The following is a 24,127-nucleotide window of genomic DNA, read 5'->3' as shown; positions in this document are numbered from 1 at the left end:
TATTATGAGCTTTATTTCGTTCTTAGTGAAATCTATAGACTGTTGTAAATAGCGTCACGAGAACGCTGCGTACCTGTTCGTCCGGTTGGATTCCTTGGTGATGAGGCCAGGCTGTCGGATGACCCGGAGAGATGTGACGGATGGCGCGGGGAACCAGCCCAACACCAGCCCGAATGGAACCGGATTGGAGGTGAACCGGCTCCCAACGCCACGGGTTGGCTCACCCCTGATTGAGTGGCGTCAGGACAGTGCAAGCACTGGCAGGGGGAGCCTCTGAGTTGATGGTCCGGGGTCCTTGGTGGGATTCCGATGGTAGGCAGGTCCGGGGACTGGAAGCTGAACGGTCCCTCCAGGGACGAAGACAAGGAAGCAAGAAGAGCAGGCCGGTCAGGAGGAAGTACGGAACAAGAGGGGAAGCTCAGAGCGGATAGGAACTGGAAGGACTGGGCAGAGACTAGAACCAAGGAGGGCGAGCGGGACTTCTGGAGCTGAAGGAAGGGGAAGAAGGAATGAGGAAGGACAAGGCGAAGGGCAGGGGTTCCCCAGGCAGAACAAGGGAAGGTGGAGGGCAGGAGTCCCCCAGGCAGAACAAGGGAAAGTGGAAGGCAGAGGTCCCCCAGGCAGAACAAGGGAAATAAGCAAGGCAGCAAAGACACGATCCGAACAAACCGCGTTGAGACGCGGTTTGGAAAAGGATCAGGGCTCCTTAAATAGGCCCGCCAGCACCTGGGAGGCCTGTAACGCAAGCCGTGCCGTCTCCCCGGCAACGGACACCCCACAACGAGGCTTGAGCCGCACGCCCTCCCGAACCGAGCATCCTGCGCACTGCGCATGCGCGGAGCGTGGAGAGCGGGCGCCCGCGCATGCGCGAAGCAGTGCGCGTAGGAGACCCGGAAGCGCCAGGGACCCAGGACACCCCCGGACCTCGGAGCCGAAAACGAGGATACAGCCTCCAGGACGGGGAGCGCCGTAGCGGGTAAGGGGACCTCAGGACGGGCGGCGTGACATAGACCAAGGTTTGGTAGCTTGTTTGTCTCTCAATACGATGTTTGCTGAGATGTTTTGGCAATAGATCCGCTCAAAGTGCTCTACTCATTGGCTTTCTTGGATAAGATTTAACAACAAGGTTCCATTATTGCTTTCTTTATCATTCAGAAGGGACCAACAAAATTTAGCATTTTTGGTATTGCTGCCATTAACATGTGTTCTGAATCTTTTTGGTATAGGAAGGCTCTGTGGGACTTCACCCAATTGCGCTATTTTTGCTTACAGGCTCTCTTTTTCTCCATTCTAGTGATTAGCTGCTCATGATTTAGAGACCTTAGGTCGTTCGCCAGTTTCTTCTTCTTTTCCGCCAGTGCTCCAGTTCAGATTTTGAGGTGGGAATATTTTACTCCCTATTTTTAAACTTTGAGAGTAAATGTGATTTTAAGAGAGTAAAAATGACTTTTTTCCTTTGCAAGAGTAAAATGTATGTGACATCCAACCGACATGTGCAAAACTGTATGGAAATCCTTACTATATGGCAGCTTTCTGCATTGTGACGGAATACACATTTCATTATTTCTCTAAGGTCTGGCCATTTGATCTTTTCTGTATATATTAAAATGATGAAAACACAAAAACCTAGCCAATTACATAGTAAAGCAAGCCTGAATTATATTGTGTGTTTTGAGGTTCAATAGCAGAACTGTCTTTTGATATTTAATGAAAGTCCTCATTTCCTGGAGCTATTACTACCTAATGTGATGCCAATGTTATGATACAGCAGTGTATGGATGCAAGGACTCCATGCTAAATTCTATATCTAATCTCATGGTCAAATGGTTATTTAGGTAGCGCTTTGGACAAAGCGCTGTACATGGAACATATTTATCATAATTATCACCAAACCGAAGTGGGTACTCCTTTCTCGACCTCGAAAGGATGAAAGGCTGAGTTGACCATTCCTAGGATTCAAACCTGCAAACTACAGATCAAGCACAGTTGGTAGCAAAGATTGCGAAACCAGCTGAGCTAACTTATTGGCTAACATCCTTCAGAGGTCAGTTAACGGAGTATCGACTGAGGTATAATAATCACAGTGCATAGATGTTGGACGAACCATGTATGAAGCGCTACATAAAGTCAAATACCTTTCTGGATTGTAACAGGGACAGGTTTTGCTGAGTTTCTATTTCAATTACAAATGTAACTTTCATTAGTTTGTTTTTGAACTGTGCTTGCGCTTCCTGGAGAGTCAGGTTTTGGATGTTTTAATTGTAGTCTTGAAGATTTGAGAGGCTAGAACATGTGTGATCAGTGCAATGACAATCACTCACCCTTGAGCAAAGACTCTGCTGCCACTGACCATTTATAGTAATGTACCCCGTTGACTGCAAGGTTGAATGGATGTAAACTAGACCATGCATAGTCATAATTGTACACACTGTGTTTATAATTCGAGTGTACAATAAAAAATAAGTATTCAAATTATCTGCCTCTGCATGAATCCTCATACAGCGCAGGAACTCTAAAAAATACAATTGTGAAATAATGGTTTGCTTTTACTGGCAAGAAAAGCATAATTTGTTACATGTTAATTCTCAATTGCAACTTAGTTGTCCATCTTATTAATAATACAATCCTAAAATGCTAGGAAAATAAATATGCACAATTTCCGCTATTCCTGGGTCGAAGATTTGCTTTCGCTTAAACATGTTCTTACCTTTCCCATGTTGTATTTCTCTAAAAGCGAATAATAACGACTCCTAGTCGACACCCATTTCCGGAGAGAGTTGCCATTTGTTAATGGCTGTTGCTACTGCAGGGATACATTTTTAGTCAATCTGCAGTCTCTTTCGCCCATTATTGAGGTCGATCTTGCCGGACCAGCGCTTCCCACCACTATTTAGTATGTTTTTTTTTTTTGCGCTTCGCCTGGAAGAAGTTAGAATTAATGGCCTGTGGTCACTCTGCAGGGACGACGAGATGTTTAATGAGGTCACTGTGCTGAAGGTTCATGCCTCGACAAAGAACTAGTCTATTGTGGCGCCTGCTCAGAAGACCAGGTTTGTGCTCCTGTCAAGTCACTCTTCACTTGCTCGTTGACCATATGTATATCTCTAATCTGGTTTATAGTCATAATCTCGAATACAAATATGTCGAAAGTCAAAAAGTCGAAAAAAAAATGTCGAAAACAAAAATGTCGAATTTATTTTTTATGATGTTTTTTTTTCGAAATGGGGGGGTTCCCCCCCTCAACCGTCGTTTTTTCTTTTTTATTTTTTTGTTTTTACCTATTTTTTTTATATAAACTAGAGCCCAAAAAAAAATATCGAAAAAAAAAATAATTCGACATTTTTTTTTTCGACATTTTTGATTCAACTTTTTTGCCATTCGAAATTTTGTATTCGATATTATGACTGGACACCCTCTAATCTTTGTTTCTTCTAGCCACTTCTTGGTACAAATGAATTTCTCGGTTTTAGGCCAGCTCTTATCTCTCTTCAAGATCCGTGGGTCTTCATATTCTCCTCTCAAGTCGTCAATCCATTTCATGGCTAGTTGTACAGCTGTTTGCTTTTCTGGCCTGGACGTTCCAGTAGAGGTTGATGATGACTTGGACACCCTCGATGATGACTTGGACACCCTCATTGGGGTAAAGAGAATCTTCCTGTTTTATTAGGGCAATCTGCATCAAGGGTGAGGGGGTGATCACTTTCCCCACTGTGCTATTTTTCATGAACACATTTAGTCCAGACGACGGTCTTCCACTTTTTCCTTTCAGTACCTTATTTAGGTATCTGGTAAATCCATATAGGATTGGTGTTTCTCAGAGCCAATATTCTTGTAGACATAATACGTCCAAAGATGTAAATTTCTGGTCTAGGTGTTGGAACAGATGGGTGAAACCATGAGTGTGCCACGAGCCAATTTGCAGCCTTCCTGTGGTGTTTGCACTTTCGATCTATTCTGTAGAGGGGAAGGCTAGGGTCGTCACTAGCCAATCCCAAGAGTTCTCCAGTTCAATTCTTGTTTCCAGGCGGTTTATTTCTGTTTTGTCTAAGGTTGACTTTGTCAACGGTCTGCCTTTAATCTCAATTCGCAAGGCTTCCAGGGCCGTGAAATCATGAAGAATTGTTGGAAATAATCTGTCCGGTTTCAGAAACCTTTCCTCGTTAATTGGCTCAAGATGTGTTTGGTCTGTCTTCCAAGTTGTTTGAGGTCAGTTCTCCTCTGTGACTGTGCAGTTAAATCCTCTGGGCAGTTTTTGAGGTCAAAACCCAAGGCCCGAAGTTCATGAGTTGCTGTTCTTAGTAGGGTTATGACTGCTTGCGTTGTGATATGAATACAGACTTTATCATTCTCCGATTCATTAGGGAAGGCAATGATCTTGTTGTCCTTGTGCTCTATTACTCCGAGACATGGCATGCTATGTAGCACTATCATTCTATTTGAGCGGTTCGTGATCAGGAGATTATTTGCCTTCAGAAGTTCTTTCATGGAGGATTTTGAATGTGGAGCTTCCCGCCTCAAGGGGGTTTCTTGAAGGGTGGAATTGCTGTCGTTCTCCCAAGTCTTCTGATAGACTTGTTTTTGTTGCGGTTCTGTAAATCTCAGTTGATGAGATCGCTCTTGTCTTGATCGTCCAGCCATGGCTTCCTTCAGAGCACATTTTAGTTTATTTTTTTTATGTCTTAGCCTCCACGATGAATCTTCTTGCTTCCAGGGTTTCAAGGTGGTGGCATTGATCAAGAGGCCTCTCAGGACATTGTTCGGGTTCTGTATCGACTATGGTGATGTTACTGCAGTCGTCATCCTTATAAGTGGATAATTGTAGGAGTGAAACGGAGTGTAGGTGGGCACTACGGAATGCGTACTGTAGAAAAGTTCAATTTATGTAGATATGAATCTTAAAATGACTTTATCCTGGAGCTACCAGTTTAGAAAAGGTCCTTTGGCACCCGGACCTCACCATATAGAAACAAAGAGAAAATAAGGTAATTGTACCTTTATTTAAAACTGGTGCTCGCAGTTGACCCTTGTCAGGGTTGCACAAATAGTTCAATTTGCCGATCAGTTATTTATCTATTCACCAAACGGATAGTCAAAAAACAGGTCATTCAAAGTTTCTCAAGAGAAATGTTTAATTCACGTTTCAATTCTTTCTTCTTGATTTCACTCTTTTTAAGTGAGGCATCCCATGAATACGTGGGACTATTAGTGAGCTAGTACATATGCCTATGCATTTCGGTCTATGACCATCTTCAGGGCTGTACCAATATGTAATCTCACAACTCTGTATAATTCAAGTAGGATAACACACCACATTTAAATTGAAAATGTATAGATGTAAATATGAAACACATACCCCAAGTAGATCTGGAAATTTTGATAATAGAAAGAAAAGAAAGACAGGAGCGAGAATTATAATAATGCCGTTCAAAATAGACAACCCATAATACTAGGTCATTCACATTCACCTCTTGTACTTTATGTGCTGTTACAATTCTCCTGGAAAGTGTATATATTCCTCATATCGTCCAGTGCCACTGTTAAATGCGAAAGAGAATGACTGTCAATGTGCTGTGGAGTACACGGGAGGTATTATCTCTGCGTTGTGTCTAGAACGCTTACCTGTGAGTCTAGTGGCAGCAGTCTGGACCCGGGCGCATTCGCGTGAGAAAGTGAAATGCGCGCGGGCTCTGACGCTTGACTAAAAAGTCCAGGGCGACGGGGAGCCGCGCGAACGTGGCCTCACCTACGCCTCTGGTCACACCTCTACGCGTGGGTACACATAGAGGCCGGGCTGTCTGTACGAGTGAAGCAATTTCCCTTTCTGAGCATCCACCTCTTGTGTCTATTTGAGACAATGTCGTCTCACTTTCTCTTTTCTCATCAATTTGTCCTTTTGCTGCATTAGGAGGAGGGCCGTTGCCCTTGTCAGTCGGGGGCACTTTACTCTGTGATTGTTCCGGTATCGGTTTAAGGTTCCTAATAAAGTTTCGGGTACTGCCACTCGCCATCTGTTTACGTCTGGGAAGGTTCTTGTCTTTTTCAGTTGTACTCCCGGAACCTTTCGCCTAGCTACTAGTTTCTTTGGATTAGGATAATGGGAGGCTTCTAGATCAAAAATGGGGGAAACCTCCTGAGTTGAAGTTGTGGTTCTTAGTTAACAATTGCAACTGTTTTATCTTTGCCGTATCATCCCTGACCTGGTTAATACTGGGTCCCTCTGTAGCCGCAGTAAGGCAAATGTCGACATTCTTTGATGAGATAGACGACTGTGCAGTCATTTCTGAGTCTGGTATGTGGCTTGCCAAGCAAATACTTGTGTTCGGACCTGGCCATGCGATAACTGTATTGTGGTTTGATCCTGGGCCTTTGCCTTGTTGTTTTCGGAATTCTGTGTTGTCAGTAGCTTAACGGTGTCCCTAAACCAGGCCAAGAATGATCTTGTATCTTCTCTTGCCTCTTCTATCAGATCAATTAGAGTTTTGAGGATGATGCTGTCTGATTCCTTCTCTCGTGCTCTCTGCTCTTTTCTCTCTTGCTGCTTCAATATGTGCTTCAATGAATGTTAATTTCGATTGCATTAAAGCCTGGAGTGTTGTCTGATCTTTGTGGTTGTCATAAAGAGATTCATTTAGTTTGCGGAATGGTGCAAGTGTTCTAGTTACCATTGAGGCCAGTGCTGCTTGCAAGTTAGCACACTGTACTTCCTGCAACAAACCATTATCAGGCTTCCCGTTGTTTGGACCGGGGACTCAGCTCTCCAAGGGCTTATCCCCTTTATCCCAATGTTTTTATTTTTTTTGTCTGGATCGTGGTGATGTAGATTTTCTCTATGGAGGTCTTCTGAGTCCTCTGTAGATGAAGATCCACAGTTCTCCCTTCTACTCTTGTTCCGATACTTTTTGGTGTCTTTCCAGGTGGAAGAGCCCCCTGCTGTAGTGAGCGCACTGTTAGATTCACCAATTTCTCCATCCGTTATCAGTTTAACCTTTTTTCCAGGTGCCATCAATAATATGGATCTGTCAGCCTCAACTTCTGTAATTAATCGTTTTGCCCCTCTAGTTGGTAACACTGAGGTTTTCAGCAAATTCGGTGTACACTGGAGAATGGAGTGAATGACGGGGGGACTGTCAATATTTGTTGGTCTTGTGCCTGTTGATGGAAGCAAAGTGCATTCTTTGCTGGCCTGTATGGGAGGTTCACTCCTCTTCTCCAGTGTTTAAATCAGATTCACAAGGAGGTGGGGGGGTGGAGGGGCACAGTTTGCTCTTTTATTACGTTCTTAGACAACTCTGTTTCTCTCGCTTGCAAATTCTTTGCATCATTGGCAGCTGCCATCCCTTTGTTAAGGGATGGTTGGTAGTATAGGATTTGAGTCGCGGGCGCAATGTCTTTTGTGGTGGTTTTACTTTTGCACACTGAAGCCAATGTCACTCCAGTGTGTTCTTCCGTCAATAGCGAGACATTCTCGGCTGCGCCAGAGACCGAGATCAAGAGGACCTTACTTTTGTGTCTCAGCAAGTCCGGGCATCCTGAATCTACCAACAAGTCTGCGTCTGAAATGTCTTGCCAGGTTTCCTCCACAATTTCTTGTGCAGAGGAGTTTCCTTGTGCCTGTATTGTGTCCAACTGTGTCTCTTTACACGTGACGGGACTCTTTTGGTTTAAAGTGCCATCTTATTGTCTTGGCGTTTGAAAACTATTTCAAACCGCTCACTCTTTTTGATGGCAAGGGACTTGTTGCATTTGTGTTTGTGTTGCATTTGTGTTTGTAAGTGACAATGTTCCTGAAGTCGGGCACTTTGTTTTGACTGGTGGCTCCAGGCCATATAGTGCCGTTCTTAAATGGTGAGTCAGAATCGGTGCAAGCGCCAAGTCTGTCGGTGCTCCAGGACAAATGTCAAAATTTTGTCCCAGTGCGTCTGCATCATTAACTGAGTTTGTGTCATTCGGGGTGGGAAATCCTTTTACTGTATTGGGAGTAGGTTTTTGAAGGGTTCTTTATCCAACTGTGTTGGTAAGGCTTGCGCAAGAACCCGGTAGGATTTCTCACCACCACGATGTGCTATCGGCATAACCTCGTCCAATCCATTCCTCCCTCCCCTATTTTTCTGACTCGGAGGTTGGAGCCGGGAGAGGGAGGGAGGAAGGATTGATTGTGCGCAGCCTCCAAAGCAGAGCGGAGGAGGGGCACAGTGTACCAGACGCTCTTTCGGGTGATCGGGAGAGGAAACGGGGAGTGTCTTTTCCCTCTTGCCGATGGATGAGAAGTTCCGGAGACAGAGTTCCCTCAAAGCGGCTGGGATTCAGGTAAGCGTTTGAAGCTCGTACAGTCTTTAAAAATAAGCGAAGATTTGTTGAATGCTGACTAAAGCCTTTTTTCTGTTCTTTTTCCCTTTTCCTTAGGAAGCGGTGGGCCGGGATGGAAATGACGCCGCCGAAGATGCCCGCAGAACAGAAGAAGTGATGAATGATGGGCAGAAGCGCCGCAAGTTAAGGCTGTTCCTAACGGTGTTCTTGTTCTTGCAGGAGCTGAGCGCAGAAGAAAGATGCAGGCCTACTGGAGACGAATCCGAACACGGTGAGTGTCACACTGCAGGTGCAGAAAACACAAAGCATGTTTCTCAGCCTGGGCATGGCTTAAATAGTCTCTGGGTATCCCAGGTGTGTCTGGGCTGAACCACACCCAAAAGACTAGACTGCACATGCAGTTCTGGGAACCGAAATAAGTGGGGGCATCCATCTTGTCCCCATCAATGCACTACAAGTCCAATCCCCAATGTTATCCTATGGGAGTGAATGAGTCTGGTGCCACAAGCACCAAGTCTAACTCCAAGTGGGTCTTTGGAGCGATCGAGAGGCCTTTGAGGGCCATGTAGGTGATCGTGGCCTGGCTCCAGCCTGACATCTTGGAGGGCAGGGGATATGAGGGGCAGGAATCATGACACTCATCCCATCAACCGGGAAGCTGTGAGCACCAGCAGTCGTTAACCCCCTGCAGAGCGGGCACTAGAGCTACAGTGGGAGTAGCGAACCTCCGCCTCTGCCGAAGCAGTAACCGAGGCCTCCTCCACGTCGGACTCCGCGTCTTGTCCAAATATCAGAACAGTGAGTCATTGGGGCTCTGTACCCATACTGTCAGGAGCCCCTCGAGCTTCCCTAGTCCAGGGCCCATAATGCACAAAGGCGGGCTTTAAACCTACATGCTGAATTAAATCATCACTGCTACCAAGAGTGTCTATCTGGGGTGGCTTTTCCTCCACATCCGGCCAGCTCAGAATTGGGTGGCAACCCCCCTGCAAAGAACATACACCCGGGGACCGAGCAAACAGTTATCCCGACGGGCGAGCGACTGAATCCTGGAATCTCCGCCCTGCACCCGAACGGGAGAAGAACGGCGTAAAACCGCAGCTCTACCGGAGCGCCGCACCGGAGGGCTGCTCCCTCTGCCCAGAGTGTCCGGGATCCCCCCAAAATTGCGGCAAACTCAATGGAGCAGCCAGAGTACCCCGCAAGGTAAGACGGCACCTGCCGCTTTCTTCAAGTGCCCAGGATTATACAGCCTTCTGCGGCTCCAGCTTTCCAGAGGCCCCAGGTCCCGCTCGGCGTCCGCCCTGGTCTCCACAAGGCACCATATTGGCTCAGGCACCTGATGTTCGGGGCAGCTACCTGCAACGTGTCCTGCAAGTGACACTCCCAACAGCCCGGCCTGGCAGGGGACCCAGAGGGCTCCAAGGGATCCCAAAATTACATACAACTGTGGGGCTGGGGTGCGCTACCAAGCCTATCTTTCAGCTCTCTGAGCCCAGAACCAAATCCACTGCGGCTGATATGGCCCTTGCAGCCTCAAGGGAGTACAGGCCCTGCCTCTCTCCCCAATCTTCCCACCAGGTGACCCAGCCTCTACATCCTTGAACATGGGGGTCGGCGGGGTGGAGGGGGGGACTTGGCCTGGCGGAGGCAGCTAGTCCCTTGGGGGATTCCCGCACTGCCGGAGCTGCAGGCCTTAGCCGCACTATTACAGGAACACTACCAACAGCCCGAAGTGAACACCACAATCTAGAGCCTATGGTCTAGTGGACCCCGGAGTGGCGAGAGAACCAGCTGGGTTCCTATTGGGACTGCTCATACCCCACAAAGCTGTTCTTAGCAAACTCTGGACTATCAAAGCTAATTGAACGTAGGCCCCACTGAACGGCAATAGTCGAACTTCCGGTTGGGGCTGCGAGATCTCTCGACCCTATCTAAGGCCAAGTCCCACATCAAGCAAACAGTAAGTGGGGTATTATCTGTACTATTCCGCCCATTCCGAAACGGGAAAACAGACTGCGACATTATGGCCAAGGCCCTCAAATCAACCAAGCAAACAGACATCACAGCATTATTAGCTACACCTATGGGCGAAAAAGCCAAAAGAAGTGACCGCAACGATAGTGGGACAGCGAGTAACCCGCCTGAGAACTCCCCCCAACATGGCAACTCAACCTGTCACAAAATCTCCCATCGGCTCTCACTAAGGAATTTCAGAAAGGAACTGAAGAAGTGAAGAGCAAGATCGCAATACTCGACAACCATGTGGGGGACGTTGAAACGCGAACGGAAGAAATTGAGACCACACTGTACGAACAAAACTTTGAGATCGGAGAAGGGGCAGATAGAATCAGTGCCCTGGAAGCCAGATGTATGGCGTTAGAAGGCAAACAAGAGGACGCAGAAAATCGATCCAGGCGCAATAACATTCGTCTGCGAGGAATCCCAATGTCGGTCTCCGATAAGGACCTCGGAGCCTACGTAAACGACCTATTCCGATTCATCATAACTCTTCCAGACGACTCGCCGATAGAACTTGATTGAGTGCACAGGGCAAGACCCAGAAAAAGTTCTGCCGCCACATCAGACGTGCTTGCGAGAGTCCACTTCTATAGGCTTAAAGAGGAGATAATGCGCAAAGCCAGAACCACTGAACGGATACACTTCTGAGATGCAACAAACTCCCTCTTTCAGGACTTAACCGCATCCACACTAGCCAAAAGAAAGGCTCTCAGGCCCATGACCGACTGGCTACGAGAATGCAAAATCATCTATCGATGGAACTTCCCTACTGCCCTCGCCTTCACTTGGGAAGGAAAACCTCGACAGATCCTCTCTCCGAAAGAAGCCGAAACCTTTATGAATCCTGAGACAGAAGATGACTCCCCCGATAAGCCAGCCCCAAACCCAGAGGGGATAGAGAGGGAGCCCCTACGCGCCTGGTATAGGGTTGCGGGTCGCTGTAGAGTGCGTGGCCCACCGACCAAAGGGAAAATGCAGAATAACGGCTGATCCCCACACGGGAGTAAACTGACTCCTTCCAGAGGGTCTGAACTGGCAGCATTGGCCCAGTCGGTTGCCCCGTTGGTAGAAGGCTGGTCCGAAATACCTGTTTCAGTTTTTCTTCTTGTTCTTTTTCCTTTTCTGGTGGTGGGGGGGTTAAGGGGACGGGGGGAGTGGGCTTGGGGAACAACGCGGGGGGGTGGAGATAGCTAACATGATAAACATCTCAAGAAAAGGCAACCTTCGTGACAAAATAAGCTCAACAAGAGGAACTCCTCTACCGGGGAAAGGGGAGGCCAAGGAACCACATTTCTACAGGGGAATGGCTAGGCGAACACTCAATCTGAACAAAAATGGCCTGTCCGAATAACAAGCTCTCGGTGGCCACCTGGAATGTGCAGGGCCTAAACGCCCCACGTAAGAGGAAGTCCGTGGAGCAATGGCTTTCCCAACTAGCGGCAGACGTCGTCTTCCTGCAGGAAACTCACCTCCTGGCATCAGACAAAAAGCACATCTCTTTCCAACGCTATCCAAGATGCTATTTTGCCTCCACAGGACAGAAGAAAAGAGGGGTGGCCATACTACTAAGCCGTGACCTACCGCTAACACAAATCTCAACCAAAAGAGACCCAGAGGGGCGCTATATTGTACTGAAAGGCCTTCTAGTCGAATTACCATCACTCTAGCAGAATATGTATTGCCCGAATACCGCACAAGTCCCCCTTCCTCTGTAACCTCCTACCGATAATAACTACTTTCACAGAGGGACATCTCATTACGGGAGGGGATTTCAACTTGACCCCCGGCCTGAACCTGGACAAGACTCTCCCTCCAACAAAAGAGGTCTTCGCCAAAGCACTCGCTATGGCCGAATTTCTGAGGGAGACCGAAACCATAGACGTATGGAGACTATTGAACATAGGGTCAAAGGATTATACACACTTCTCACACGGCCACCTCGGGCACTCGAGTATTGATTTACTGCTCCTCTCCAGTGTCCTCATTCCCTGTGTTGAAAGCATTCAAATAGGTCAGAGTGCACTATCGGACCATGTCCCGGTCACGATGAAGCTAAGTGTGCAGGGCCTGCCGGACACCAGCTCAACGCTACTGGAGGTTACAAGACCAAATCCTGGCTGACCTGGCCATCAGAACCAAAATGGCAGAAGCCCTCAAGAATTACTTCAGGGAGAATACAACCTTGGACACCCAGTTATCAACCATCTGGGATGCAATGAAACCAGTCATCCGGGGAGTTGCGTGTGACTGCACAGCGCTGTTCAGACGGCTCAAAAAATTGCAACAAGAGAAACTAGAGGCGAAGGTCACCGAGGCAGAGAGAAACCTCAAAAGAGGGAACACAAAGAATGCTAGCCATGAGCTCAAGAAAGCGAAGAGAATTCTGGAAATGCACCTAGCGAACAGAGCAGCCAGAGCGTTAACCTACACTAAGCAATTCTACTACGTAAATAGCAACAAAGCAAACGGCTACTGGCCCACAAACTCCGGAAGCTACAGTCGAGAGATTACATCCAATGCCTAACCGACAACCAGGGTACTTCTCGCTACACTAACAATGAGAAATTGGAAATTATGGCAACACCACAGGAGCATCATGTCAGGGCCTCCTACTGCAAAATCTGCACAGCTCTGATACTTAACTGGGGTCCAGCTAGCCCCTCCGAACCCTCAACTGAAAGCCTTAGAAGACTCAGTCTCCACTGAAGAAGTGAGCAACATCATCCTAACACTGAAAAACACAACCCCAGGCCCAGATGGGCTATCGGCACAATTCTACAAGAAATTCGCCTACATCCTCGCACCTCATTTGGCATCTCTGTTCAACCCGTTCCTCCTGTCGGGAACCACCACTCCTTCCATGGAGGAATCACTAACAGTCTTCATTCTGAAACCCGGGAGGGACCAAGTTCAATGAGCCTCATACAGACCTATTACCCTGGCTGGCGCGTCTACTCCGAGATCATCCACCCGGACCAAACCAGATTAATTCCGGGTCGTAACACCCACGACAACATCAGAAGAACCATAAACATTATCGAATCGGCCAACAGGACGGGCCTCCAAATGATGGTCCCATCTCTCGATGCACACAAGGCCTTTGACATGCTAGACTGGGGCTACATCCAAGAAACACTAAGGCACTATGGGTTTGACCCAAATTTTATAAAATGGACACTAGCCAACTACCAGCATCCCTCCACCAGGCTCAGAATGAAGGCAGCTTGATCGGACATAATCAAGATAAGGAGAGGCACGAGACAAGGGTGCCCCCCCCCCCTCATATTTGCACTTTCAATGGAGCCATTTGCCAATAGAATCTGCCACAATCCGAAAATTCACGGCCTAGACATTGAAAACCAGCCCTAAACGCCGACGATGTCCTGTTAGCACTTTCCCAGCCCAAGGAGTCCATGAAAGCCTTATGGTCCGAACTGAAAGAATTCAAGGAGGCATCATGATTCCAGGTAAATCTCTCGAAGTCCACGGCGATGAGCATCAGTCTGCTCGGAAACTGATCAGAGTGTTGGAAAACGACTACCCAATATCTTGGGCGAGAGGGCACCTGAGTTACCTGGGGGGGCCAGCTCACAGACAAATCCAACAGGATATATAAATCAAACTTCCCTTTACTATTCAAAGAACTCAAAAGTGACCTGACACGCTGGAGGAAGCAATACATTTCATGGTTTGGGAGAATCACAGCCCTGAAAATGAATTTAATCCCTAGACTGCTGTACCATTGCACAACCTTGCCAGCAGTTATCCCGAAGAAGGCAGTACAGGAGCTGCAAAAGAACGTCATGCACTACATATGGGTAGGAAAGAAACCGCAAATTCTGAGGACGATCCTGCTTCGTGGACGGGCGGTGGGAGGCCTTGGGGCTCCAGACGTAGCGAGATATATCCTGGCAGCGCAGCTCTCACACGCGTTCACCTGGAACACCGTCTCCCAGAAACAACGTTGGTTGGAGCTAGAGGAAGCCTGGAGCCTGATCCCAATAAACTCACTGCCACACATGAAGAGGCCCACGGGCTCAGCGGTCCTGAATCCTATGTCGGCAACGGAAAACACGATTCTGAGCTGGAGAAAAGCGGCTCGCCTTTGGCAATGTGGAAGCACGATGGGCCCACTCATACCCATCTGGAAGAACCTTGACTTCACTCCAGGGGCTAACCCAAATAGTTTCCTCAGCTGGAAAGGAGAGTTGGAGATGGTCCAAAACTTTTTCGAGAATGGGAACCCCCTAGACTTCGAAGCCTGCAAAGCGAAGTTCAATGTTCCTGAGACGGAGAGATTCAGATACGCACAAGTTAGGCACTGGCTATCAAGATACCCAATGAAAAACTATGGAAGCAGAGATCTCGCAGCCCTATAGCGCACCCTGACAGCTACTCCCGCCCCACCCCCCAAAGGGAAAATATCAACCCTTTACAAGCTTCTGGACAGAACTGACCCAGACTTCAAGGCACCCTGTATGCACAAATGGGAAAGAGACATGGGTAGAGTTATCGACCCTGAGGAATGGGGCAATATTTGGGATAGAGCACATAGAAGCTCCAAGTGTACAACCAAAAAGGAGGGGGCATTTAAGGTATGCTACCGATGGTTCCTCACCACAGAAATGCTCAATAAATGCAACCCCTCTATCTCTCCGCTGTGCTGGAGAGGATGTCCGGACAAAGGTTCTCTATACCACTTAATATGGACATGCCCTAAGGCCACCCAATTTTGGAACTCTGTACTACATCAGATAAGAGCCATCACCGGCCTCACAATCCCATGGGATCCCGGAGTGGTCCTACTGGGAGCTAGGGGCAGAGGCCAATTTCCCCAGACAGGCCATAGAGCAGAACTATGCTCTCATTTACTAACAGCTGCTAAAATCTCGATCGCGAGGCTCTGGAAAAACCCAGAAGGGTCGGCAATTCAGATGTGGTGGTCGAAGTGTTGGGACGTAATAGCGGCCGAGAAAATTGCAGCCCTCAGGTTCTGGAACAGGGACAAATTCTACCAAACCTGGGCTCCATTCCTGGACTACACGCAACAATACCCTGGGCTGGCCAGCCAACCTCTCACTCTCCGATGGATGAATAAGCAGGACTAGAGTGGAGGCCGGAGGAACGAAACAAAACCCAGCGCCAGCCGAACCCCACGGGATATGCTCAGACAAATGGCCGGGGACTGTTGGCCACATACCTCCGCTCCCCTCCAGGGAATTCTAGCGCCTTCCAACAAGGGCCCAGAGCCACAGAGTTACAGCGTCCTCCCAATCCTCAGTCGAAACGTAAACAACAGCCTCACGTTCCCTGCTTCCCCTACCCCATTGGCCTCCCGGCCCCCCTCCCCTGTCCTCATGAAGACTTCAAGGTTGTGTTATTAATGTTATCTGGTTCTTTTAATTTTGTTGTTGTATTTATTTATTTATTTTTCTGTTTTTTTTTGCCACGTTTGCCTACTATCAAACAGTCACGTGCGTAAGAAGGTGCATGCTATATAATGTCGTGCTGTAACACTGTTTGTACAAAAGCAATAAAAATAAGTTTGGAAAAAAAGATAGGCCTTCCCCCTTAAAATTGGAGGAGAAGGGGAAGGCCCATCTTCTAAAACAAACTGGGACATCAAAATGATTGGTTCCCAGTGGGGTTGTGCTGAAGGAGAAGTGCTTGTCTCGTGGAATCAATGGGGTGGGGGGTACACTGACCCGCTTGGTCTAGCTCGTGTTACAAAACTGGAAGGTCTGGAGTGATTAAGAGCTTAGTCTGGAAGACATTCTGAGGCAGAGGTTGGTGCTGTGAGCCATGCTCGTCCTTTGGGTGAAAAATCTGAGTCCGGTAGGGTTTGACTGGGAAGTTCTGGACAAGGGTTATGATGATGGACGAGAAAATATGTAGGCTGTGTAAAAGTGATGCCAAACCTATGTTTTCTGATCGGATGAATGATTTGTAACTTTTGTGCAGCCAAGAACTCAATTTATGTAGGTAAGAGTGTACCCCATAAGCACTTTTGTAAATTTGTGACTGCAGAGAGTTAATTGGCTCATTGACAGGTGGGTGGCCTCTCTGTGCATTGTGGTTGTCTTAGTTGACATTTCTAATTTTACTCCCCTGCCCCTCCCCCCCAACAGTTTGTTGCTCCTACTGCAGGGGGCAAAAATTCGAAGTTGAAAGCTACTAACTAGCCATAAAAGCCACTTTCCATCTCAACTCTATGAATGCACACAGCCCACCATTTCTTACTCTCAAAGGGTCAAATATGACTAGCCATTGGCGGGTGCAGATTTTTGCATGCTGTGGCTAGTGTTTGTTTTCTTTGGATATTTGCTGCGATTGTTTCCCCATAGGGCAGGTGACACTTATGTTCATGTTATAATAATAATTATTAATTATAATTGTTCTTTTATAACGCACTTAAAACCAGAGGTTGGTTTCTAAGCGCAGAATCAGGATTCAAACCTAAGTTGCGCTGCATTGTGTTGCTTCCAAGAGAAACGCGTTGCCCCCGAGCTACCCCCACAACCGCCCCACAATAGTTTAGCTTGTACTGTGCAGAATATTGACTGCTCCATACTATGAATTATCTGGCTTTTTTATAAATAATATAAATAAGGACAGGGGCGAGAAACAAAAACTCTGGTCTGAGACTGGCTCTGCAGTTTTATTATGTTCCTGTCGACCCCAAGATCTGTGAAATAACACAACGCTTGCTGAGCTCACATACAATTAAGGATCCAGCAGCCCCAGGGCTACTGTTCATTCCAAACCTTTTAATGTGCCTACTCTCTCCATTGCTTGAGCACAAACGCTTGATATATCTGGCCTGTTTTTCAGTGCTGAAGCGTGAGGTGTCCGAATGAGGGTCTGATAGAGCTACTTTACCATTAAAGTATGTCTAGGTGGAATCTCTTTTGTCCAACCTCAGTACATTTTAGTTTTTCTGCCTGGAAGGCGTTTTCTTCCTTGCTCTTTTACTATTGTAGATTCACCCTTTTGTGGCTCAATCCAGTTATCTAAGAGTTGGAACTCCAATGATCTGAGAAGAAATCTCCTTAATCTTGCATTTAAAAAAAATGGGGAAACTGGATTCTAGAGCAGGGGGTTGTTAGTAGGTCCTTGCTACAGGGAGGCCCAGACATCAATTCAACAAGATGGTCTTCACAGAAGGCGGGTTTATGAGACAAAAAGTGGGTATTTGTGGCACAGTGAATTATTTAGTCTGTTTAAGGTAAAGCCAAGCTCTGCCCAAAAGGCCATTGCTTGTGGATCTCTTCATGAAGGGAGAAATTAGACGCCTACTCATCTGAGGTGTCTCGAAGGGAATATCATCCTGTTGAGGGCTGCAGCAGATGTCTACACTCTGCTCTCCTGTTTAAAGCTAGTTGAAAACATTTGCGCTTTATTTGTGTTTTAATACCAGAAAGAACATGCAGAATTTAACAAATGGATAAATGAATTACTGTGGCTGCGGTCAATGTCCATTGATACCCCCCTCACATCGGTTGGAATTCCCCCTTGCCACCTATACCCCTCTGCACAATGGGGAGAGGTCTTGTGGTGCCACCACGGTGGCCTTGCCCAGGCAACCGGTCCCACTGAACACCCACACTGGCTCATTGAATTGATTGAGTTGCTTATTTATGATTTTTGCATTGAACCATGTTTTTGTCTACCTATTTGCCCTGTGTTTTCAAACACCTCTTTGAGTAGCATATCTTTTTATTCTTTAGGCATTTTGTGGCCACCTTTTTTCTTTGCGTCTTGGCCTGTGTTTTTGCCTCTTTGCTACAATGTATTTCTTCCTTATTTTGTTTAAACTTCCTTCCTTTCCTCCCTTCATTTCATGAGCATGTTAGTGCTGCATTGTACGTTTTTGTTTGCCTTTGAATGTTTCTCCATTTAAATAATGATCCAATAATTAACCTGAGCCACTATTTCTTCATTTAATCCCTATGGTGGTTTTCAAATGTGTAACTTATCTCATAAAGTCTGTTCAGTTGTCACGTTGGTTCTGTATTTTGTGTCATCTGGCGAAAATAGGACTTTTTGTGTTTCTCATTTAGCATGAGAAGAGTGCTCTAACCCATTCCTTTCCATAAACATAACCAAGACCTGTTTTATGTTTGAAAAGGCTGAAGTGGAGGCGCCTGCTCCCACCCGGAGCGGACACACCAAGAAGGCGACTCGCACACAAATCAGCGCCCAGTGGGTGCCGAGAACCAACACTGTAAGCAAATGCGAGTATCTAAATCCTGGTGTTAGTAGTGGGTCTTTGGGGCTATCTACTCTGCCGCCAATGCTGAGGGGCAATGCTTTCGGGTTCTGGGGTGTTTTGATATTGGTGAAAGGTAAAGGAAATTAGAATTTGGAGTTGGCATATACATGTAAGGGGGACCTTGCATGCACATCGGTTTAGCAAAGAGTGGAGGCTTGCTAAAACTCTTGTGAGAAATTCTATGTTGGACTAATAAGCTGCACTTGGGTGTCAAAACAGGAAGTAAAAATAAAGAGAATGCCATGCTGACTACTTGGGGAAACCTTCCCGGGAAGGAGTGGGGCTACTGCATAAGAATCTTAGGGACCTGGGGAAATCTCCATATAACCCAAGGTTACTCTTAAACATGAATTATTTTCATCCCACTGGCAAAACCTCCTTCAGACCCTGAAGCCACTTGAGGTACCTCTTTCGGACCACAAGACACTTGGGAAACCTTGTTAGGATCTGATGAACCCCCTCGGGACACTGGTGTATTTTTCTCAGGCCATTTGGCCATTGGGAAAACCCTTATAGTTCTAGCAGCTGATAAGATAGTTTGGTGAATTAGGAAGTCTGCTCTGATCTCTTTTTGTACCCTACCATAGAATCGCGACAATGCCAGTTCAGTCCTTCATCCTTCTGAGGTTGGTAAATTGACTACTGTAACATGAAGTAATGAGGACAGTGACTATCAGCGCCAAGAGACAGTCAATTGTGTGGAGTGCTATATAGACTTGTGTATAGGCGCGTTATAAATACTATATCCTATGAATGGTAAATATTTTCTTAGATCATCTGCATTACCTTAAGGCACTGAGGAGACCACCTAGTCCTCACCATAGACACTCCCAATTGTACCTGTCGGATGACGCCTCACTCGCCCCACCCACTAATTACTGCTCCTGTTCCTTAATAGTAGTGTATCACTGTGCTGCTGTAACTTGTGCCCTCTATTCGCAGGAACCCATTGTTGTCAATCATACCACAGCTTCTGAAAGCCAAGTCTGTGCTCCATTAACACACATTAAAAGTAATACATGCTAGTCACTTAGTGGTACCTTCCTGGCTCTTAGTAAACCTCCTGCATACCCATGGCACTGGATACATCTCCTAGGAACCTAGCAGACTGGGGAACCCTCCTTGGGATCTTAAGGCACTGCAGAATCCTCTTGAGTATCTTGGGTCACTGGGCAAGCCTTGATGGGACCTTGTATTGGAGGGGAGACTCTTTTGACCTTATTTCACCACAGAGTTTGACTATAAAACACTGGGGACACTGCTGTAGCACCTCCAGACCATGGCATAACCTCTGAGTTACTTTAGGGCGCTGAAGCACTGTGAATTCCACTGTGCGCATCCCGAAGGGACCAGAGGCCATGAGGGAAAACTCATGGAGGAGATGGATGTTGCAGTGGTAATATCAGTCATACCATCAGATCAGGTGTATCCAGCCCTACTGATAAGCGGTGTACCAGCCACGTTTACTTCTAAAAACTGGCAAATGGACCCAACAATTAAAAGGGGGAGAAAAAATCACTCCAAACCAAAAAATATTAGTCGCCTCCCACCAGCTTAATGGATATGTTTGGGTAGGCGGTATCTGCAGATGAGTGCCATCCGAGGGAGCTCTGTTAGTACTGCTTGAGATGAAGAGAAATGTTGAGGGAAAAGAAAATGGCATGGATGATTAGGTGCAAGGAAGAATGGATTACTAAAACATAGCTGTTTGTTTTTAGATTTAAATTGTAACCTACTATGCTTGTTTTTTTTTTTTTATTTGATTGCTTATAGCGCAAACCTAGCTCAAGAGCAGACATTTTTACAAGAGGATGCCAGCATTGGGCTTGGCATTTTATACAGTACCCCAGTACTGTTGGTGGAGAGAGAGGGGGATGTTTATCGTTCCTGCAGGTGTTTTTTTAAAATGCACCTTTTTGGTGTTTTGCAGAGCTGGAGAATGGTGGTGACATTTTGAGCCTCTGTCGGGATTCAGATCCAGAAGGTTGGGACGGGGCAAGGCATGGGACTGCTTGCTAGTCTTCTTTTTACGGGCTAGCTTATACTCCAACCTTTTGATGGTTGTTTTACCTGGGAGTATAACCAGAGTGAACTAACCTGTGGCTGTCCATTCAAAGTAAAGCATGGAGACATATGGTCCTGTTTCTCTGGGCATCTTTCCTATGTGTTGTGCTGTGAAGGGAGGTGTATGTGATGACATTATTCAATTCTCGTGTAAAAGGTATTGTAAACTCTTGATAGGATCTGATTTCTTAAACATCCAGTGTGATGAACCTCGCACCTGGTTCATCTAGTGACCCCAGGGACTGGCAGTTTTTTCTCCAGTTTTCCCTTTTTGTGTGACGGGGCAAACCTGTTCTCCCTTATGGGTAGGGCAATAAGGCAGTATTACCTGTACACGTCTGTACAAACACTCCTCGCTGTCTCTAGATCTTGCTCCCCCCAACCCCCTCTCGTCCAACATAGAGCTTCATCTGATACCCCCCTGTCATGTCTGCCAGGGGTGCTACCTCTTCTCACTGTGGTGTTCAGCTTCCATGCATCCCTGCACCCTAAATCCAGCCGTCGTGAGTGTCAGGTAAAAGGTAATGTTCCCCTAACAGCCTTCCAGGCAGCCTTCCACAGCTCCTCCCCTTCCCATCCAAACATGACATAGTTCCTCTCTGGGTGGAGCTGTGCTGCCTAGTGCTCCCCTGTGTCTACTAGCTTTCAGAGTGCTTCCCTTACTTGCACCAACAGAACAACCTATGGGAAAAACCCTTGCTTTACCTTTCAAGCCCTGTTAATACCAAACTCTCACCTATATGTAACCCAAGGTATTCGGTCAACGGTTATCCAGGCCTTTTTTTCTTTGTATTGTGGGTTTTATAGTCTTGGGATTATAATGGAAATAGTAAGTTCCATAATGCAAATAAAAACAGGACTGGATGAGCATCTCTGGAATGACATGGGTCTTGTTGGCACATATGGTCTTTCTATTGTGAAGTCAACACTCTGACCACGCATCAACCAATCATGCTTGCTCTTGTATCTGCTGCTCGGGAGTGGCATAGCACAAACCCCACCCATTTGAGTTTTTCCTCTTCAGGATGAGAATTGTGCCATCTACTCTAAGCCAATCTAGTTCCACCTGTGGGTGTCGCACCCAGAGATGTGGGGGATGGTTAGGGTCAGTGATTCATGTAGATATCTTCTCACACTGCTAGAACCTCTGATTACTAAAAACAGTGTTTGCTCAAGGGTCCAAAGCAACTGGTACATGTTTCACATGCAAACACAGGTGCAGCCAAAGAAAGAAAGAAAGAAAGAAAGAAAGAAAGAAAGAAAACTACCACATAGGCTTCTGTTCTTGCCTTAAGCCTGTCTGCCTCATGCACCAACAATAGAGAAGCCAGGCTTCAGCGCCTCTACTGATGGGTTGGGGGGTTTCCCAGGAATGGCAACCTCTACCATGAGGAAGTACCTAAGCCCACAGTTCTGAGCCAGCAGTGCACACCCTGGGCAACAACACGGTCCCTTCCTCCTCCCGCCCTCCCCTCAATGTACGAGGATCCCATCTAGTCTGCTGCACCCTTTTTGCTGGCTTCTCTCCGTATGCAGGGCCACCATTACTGTAAAGCTGCATTTGGGGTGGTGCTTCAGGACCCAAAGGTGCTTACGATGCGGATCCCATGAGATAGAGGTCACAGTGCATGAAGCAGGCATCCCATCCGATGGATACACGATGGTACCCCATGGCTTGTAGCAGGCATCACATTAGATTGATGTCCTAATTCTTGTAGCAGGCATCACATTAGATTGATGTCATAATTCTTGTAGCAGGCATCACATCAGATGGATGTCACAATGTTTGCAGTAGGCATTCCATCAAATGGATGTCTTTGAGCGTGTAGCAGACATCCCATCAGATGGATGCCCCGGTGCTTGTATCGGGCATCACATTAGATGGATGTCATAATGCTTTTAGCAGGCATCACATCAGATAGATGTCACAATATGTGCAGGAGGCATCCTATCAGATGGATGCCCCAGTGCTTGTAGCAGGCATCCCATCAGATGGATGCCCCAGTGCTTGTAGCAGGCATCCTATCAGATGGATGCCCCAGTGCTTGTAGCAGGCATCCCATCAGATGGATGCCCCAGTGCTTGTAGCAGGCATCACATCAGATGGATGCCCCAGTGCTTGTAGCAGACTTCTGAAAATATTTTTGTCCTTGTTCTTCTATAGCTCCAGTAACGCTATTCTAATATTGTTTGTCTCTCTCACCGGTTCATCATGTTTCAGGGAGGTGGCTCAGCCGTCATTGACATGGAGAACATGGACGACACCTCCGGCTCCAGCTTCGAGGACATGGGTGAGATCCACCAGCGCCTGAAAGAGGAGGAAGAGGAGGATGAGGTGGACCCTGAGGCTGAGGGTGCAGGAGGAGAAGAGGATGGAGAGTTCCTTGGGATGAAGGGCATCAAAGGACAGCTGGGCCGACAAGTGGCTGATGAGGTGAGTAGCCCCACAGATAATCGTAGACAGTGCCTGGACACCACAAAGTGTCACATTCAGTCCTGAAACTAATTTAGTTACTTTTAACTTTTTTGTATTCTTTTGAATTTCTTGTATTTCTTTTGAATTTCTATTCTAGAGAAAATATAACCTTCAGTGTTACCATACTTAAAGAAGACACATCTGTCCACCATGCTAGGGGGCACCAATAAAATATGAGTCCACCCTGTTACAAATAAGCATTTGTAGCAGTAAATGGGTAGAACACAATTTGATGGAAAAAGTCGCCTGAAGATTCTTAAAACTGAGCCCAGTATTATGGGGTCAAAATGGCATACCTTACTATTGTTTTTTTTTATTTTTTATAATTGTATTAATTTTATTCCAACAAACGATATAAACCAAACTTGCAGTGCATACAATAACATTTTAAACATACATCGCTTCATCATGTCCACATCTTCTCCCCTCCCCCCACCCCCCCTTCGAGCCTACTCCCTTTCATGTTCTGTTTCTGCATCTTGTAATAGGGATTCCTCTTCCATGGTTTCCGTTGGGTCTCGTATTAAACCAAATAACTCTGCTATTAGTTGTTTCCAGGCTATCAGGGTTTCGGCCTCCTTCCCCCCCGGCATTGCTTGCTTCTTGCCATACTGCAGTTTCCGCTTCAGCCCATTTCTGTTGATCTTTCCACCATACGTCTATTCGTGGTCTATGGCATGCCTTCCACCCCATAGCAATTCTCCTCTTTGCAAGTGCATACACTAGGTCCTTTAGTTTACTCACATGCTTGAGTTTACGTGGTCTCGGAAACCCTCAAACAGGCCCACACCGTGTCCACCTCAATCTTCATTCCCTTTTCGGCTAGCCTGTGTGCCACCTCACCCCAAAATCGCTCAATGACTGGGCATGACCAGAACATATGCACCATTCCGGCATTTATCTCATCACATTTGGGACATGCTTGTCATCCTACATTTCTAAATTTGGCTATTCTCTGGGGCGTTGCATACGCCCTATGGGTTACG

General features: G+C 46.8%; 1 protein-coding gene across 2 annotated transcripts in view; it reads left to right on the top strand.

Annotated features, from left to right (window-relative positions):
• YIPF3 (Yip1 domain family member 3) overlaps positions 1-24,127 on the top strand; it is a 331,619-nt gene that overhangs the window by 38,250 nt on the left and 269,242 nt on the right. Inside the window, exons 2-3 of one of the 2 annotated variants that reach the window (XM_069608815.1) lie at positions 18,458-18,553; positions 22,887-23,099. In XM_069608815.1, the coding sequence (XP_069464916.1) occupies positions 18,458-18,553; positions 22,887-23,099 (309 nt within the window). The remainder of the gene's footprint in view (positions 1-18,457; positions 18,554-22,886; positions 23,100-24,127) is intronic. The other variant, XM_069608816.1, reaches the window with a different exon arrangement.

Source organism: Ambystoma mexicanum, chromosome 4q (genome assembly GCF_040938575.1).
Source record: "Ambystoma mexicanum isolate Mex_15411 chromosome 4q, UKY_AmexF1_1, whole genome shotgun sequence".
Lineage (NCBI taxonomy): Eukaryota > Metazoa > Chordata > Amphibia > Caudata > Ambystomatidae > Ambystoma > Ambystoma mexicanum.
The sequence above is the reverse complement of the archived record's forward strand: the minus strand, read 5'-3'. Positions and strand labels throughout refer to the sequence as shown.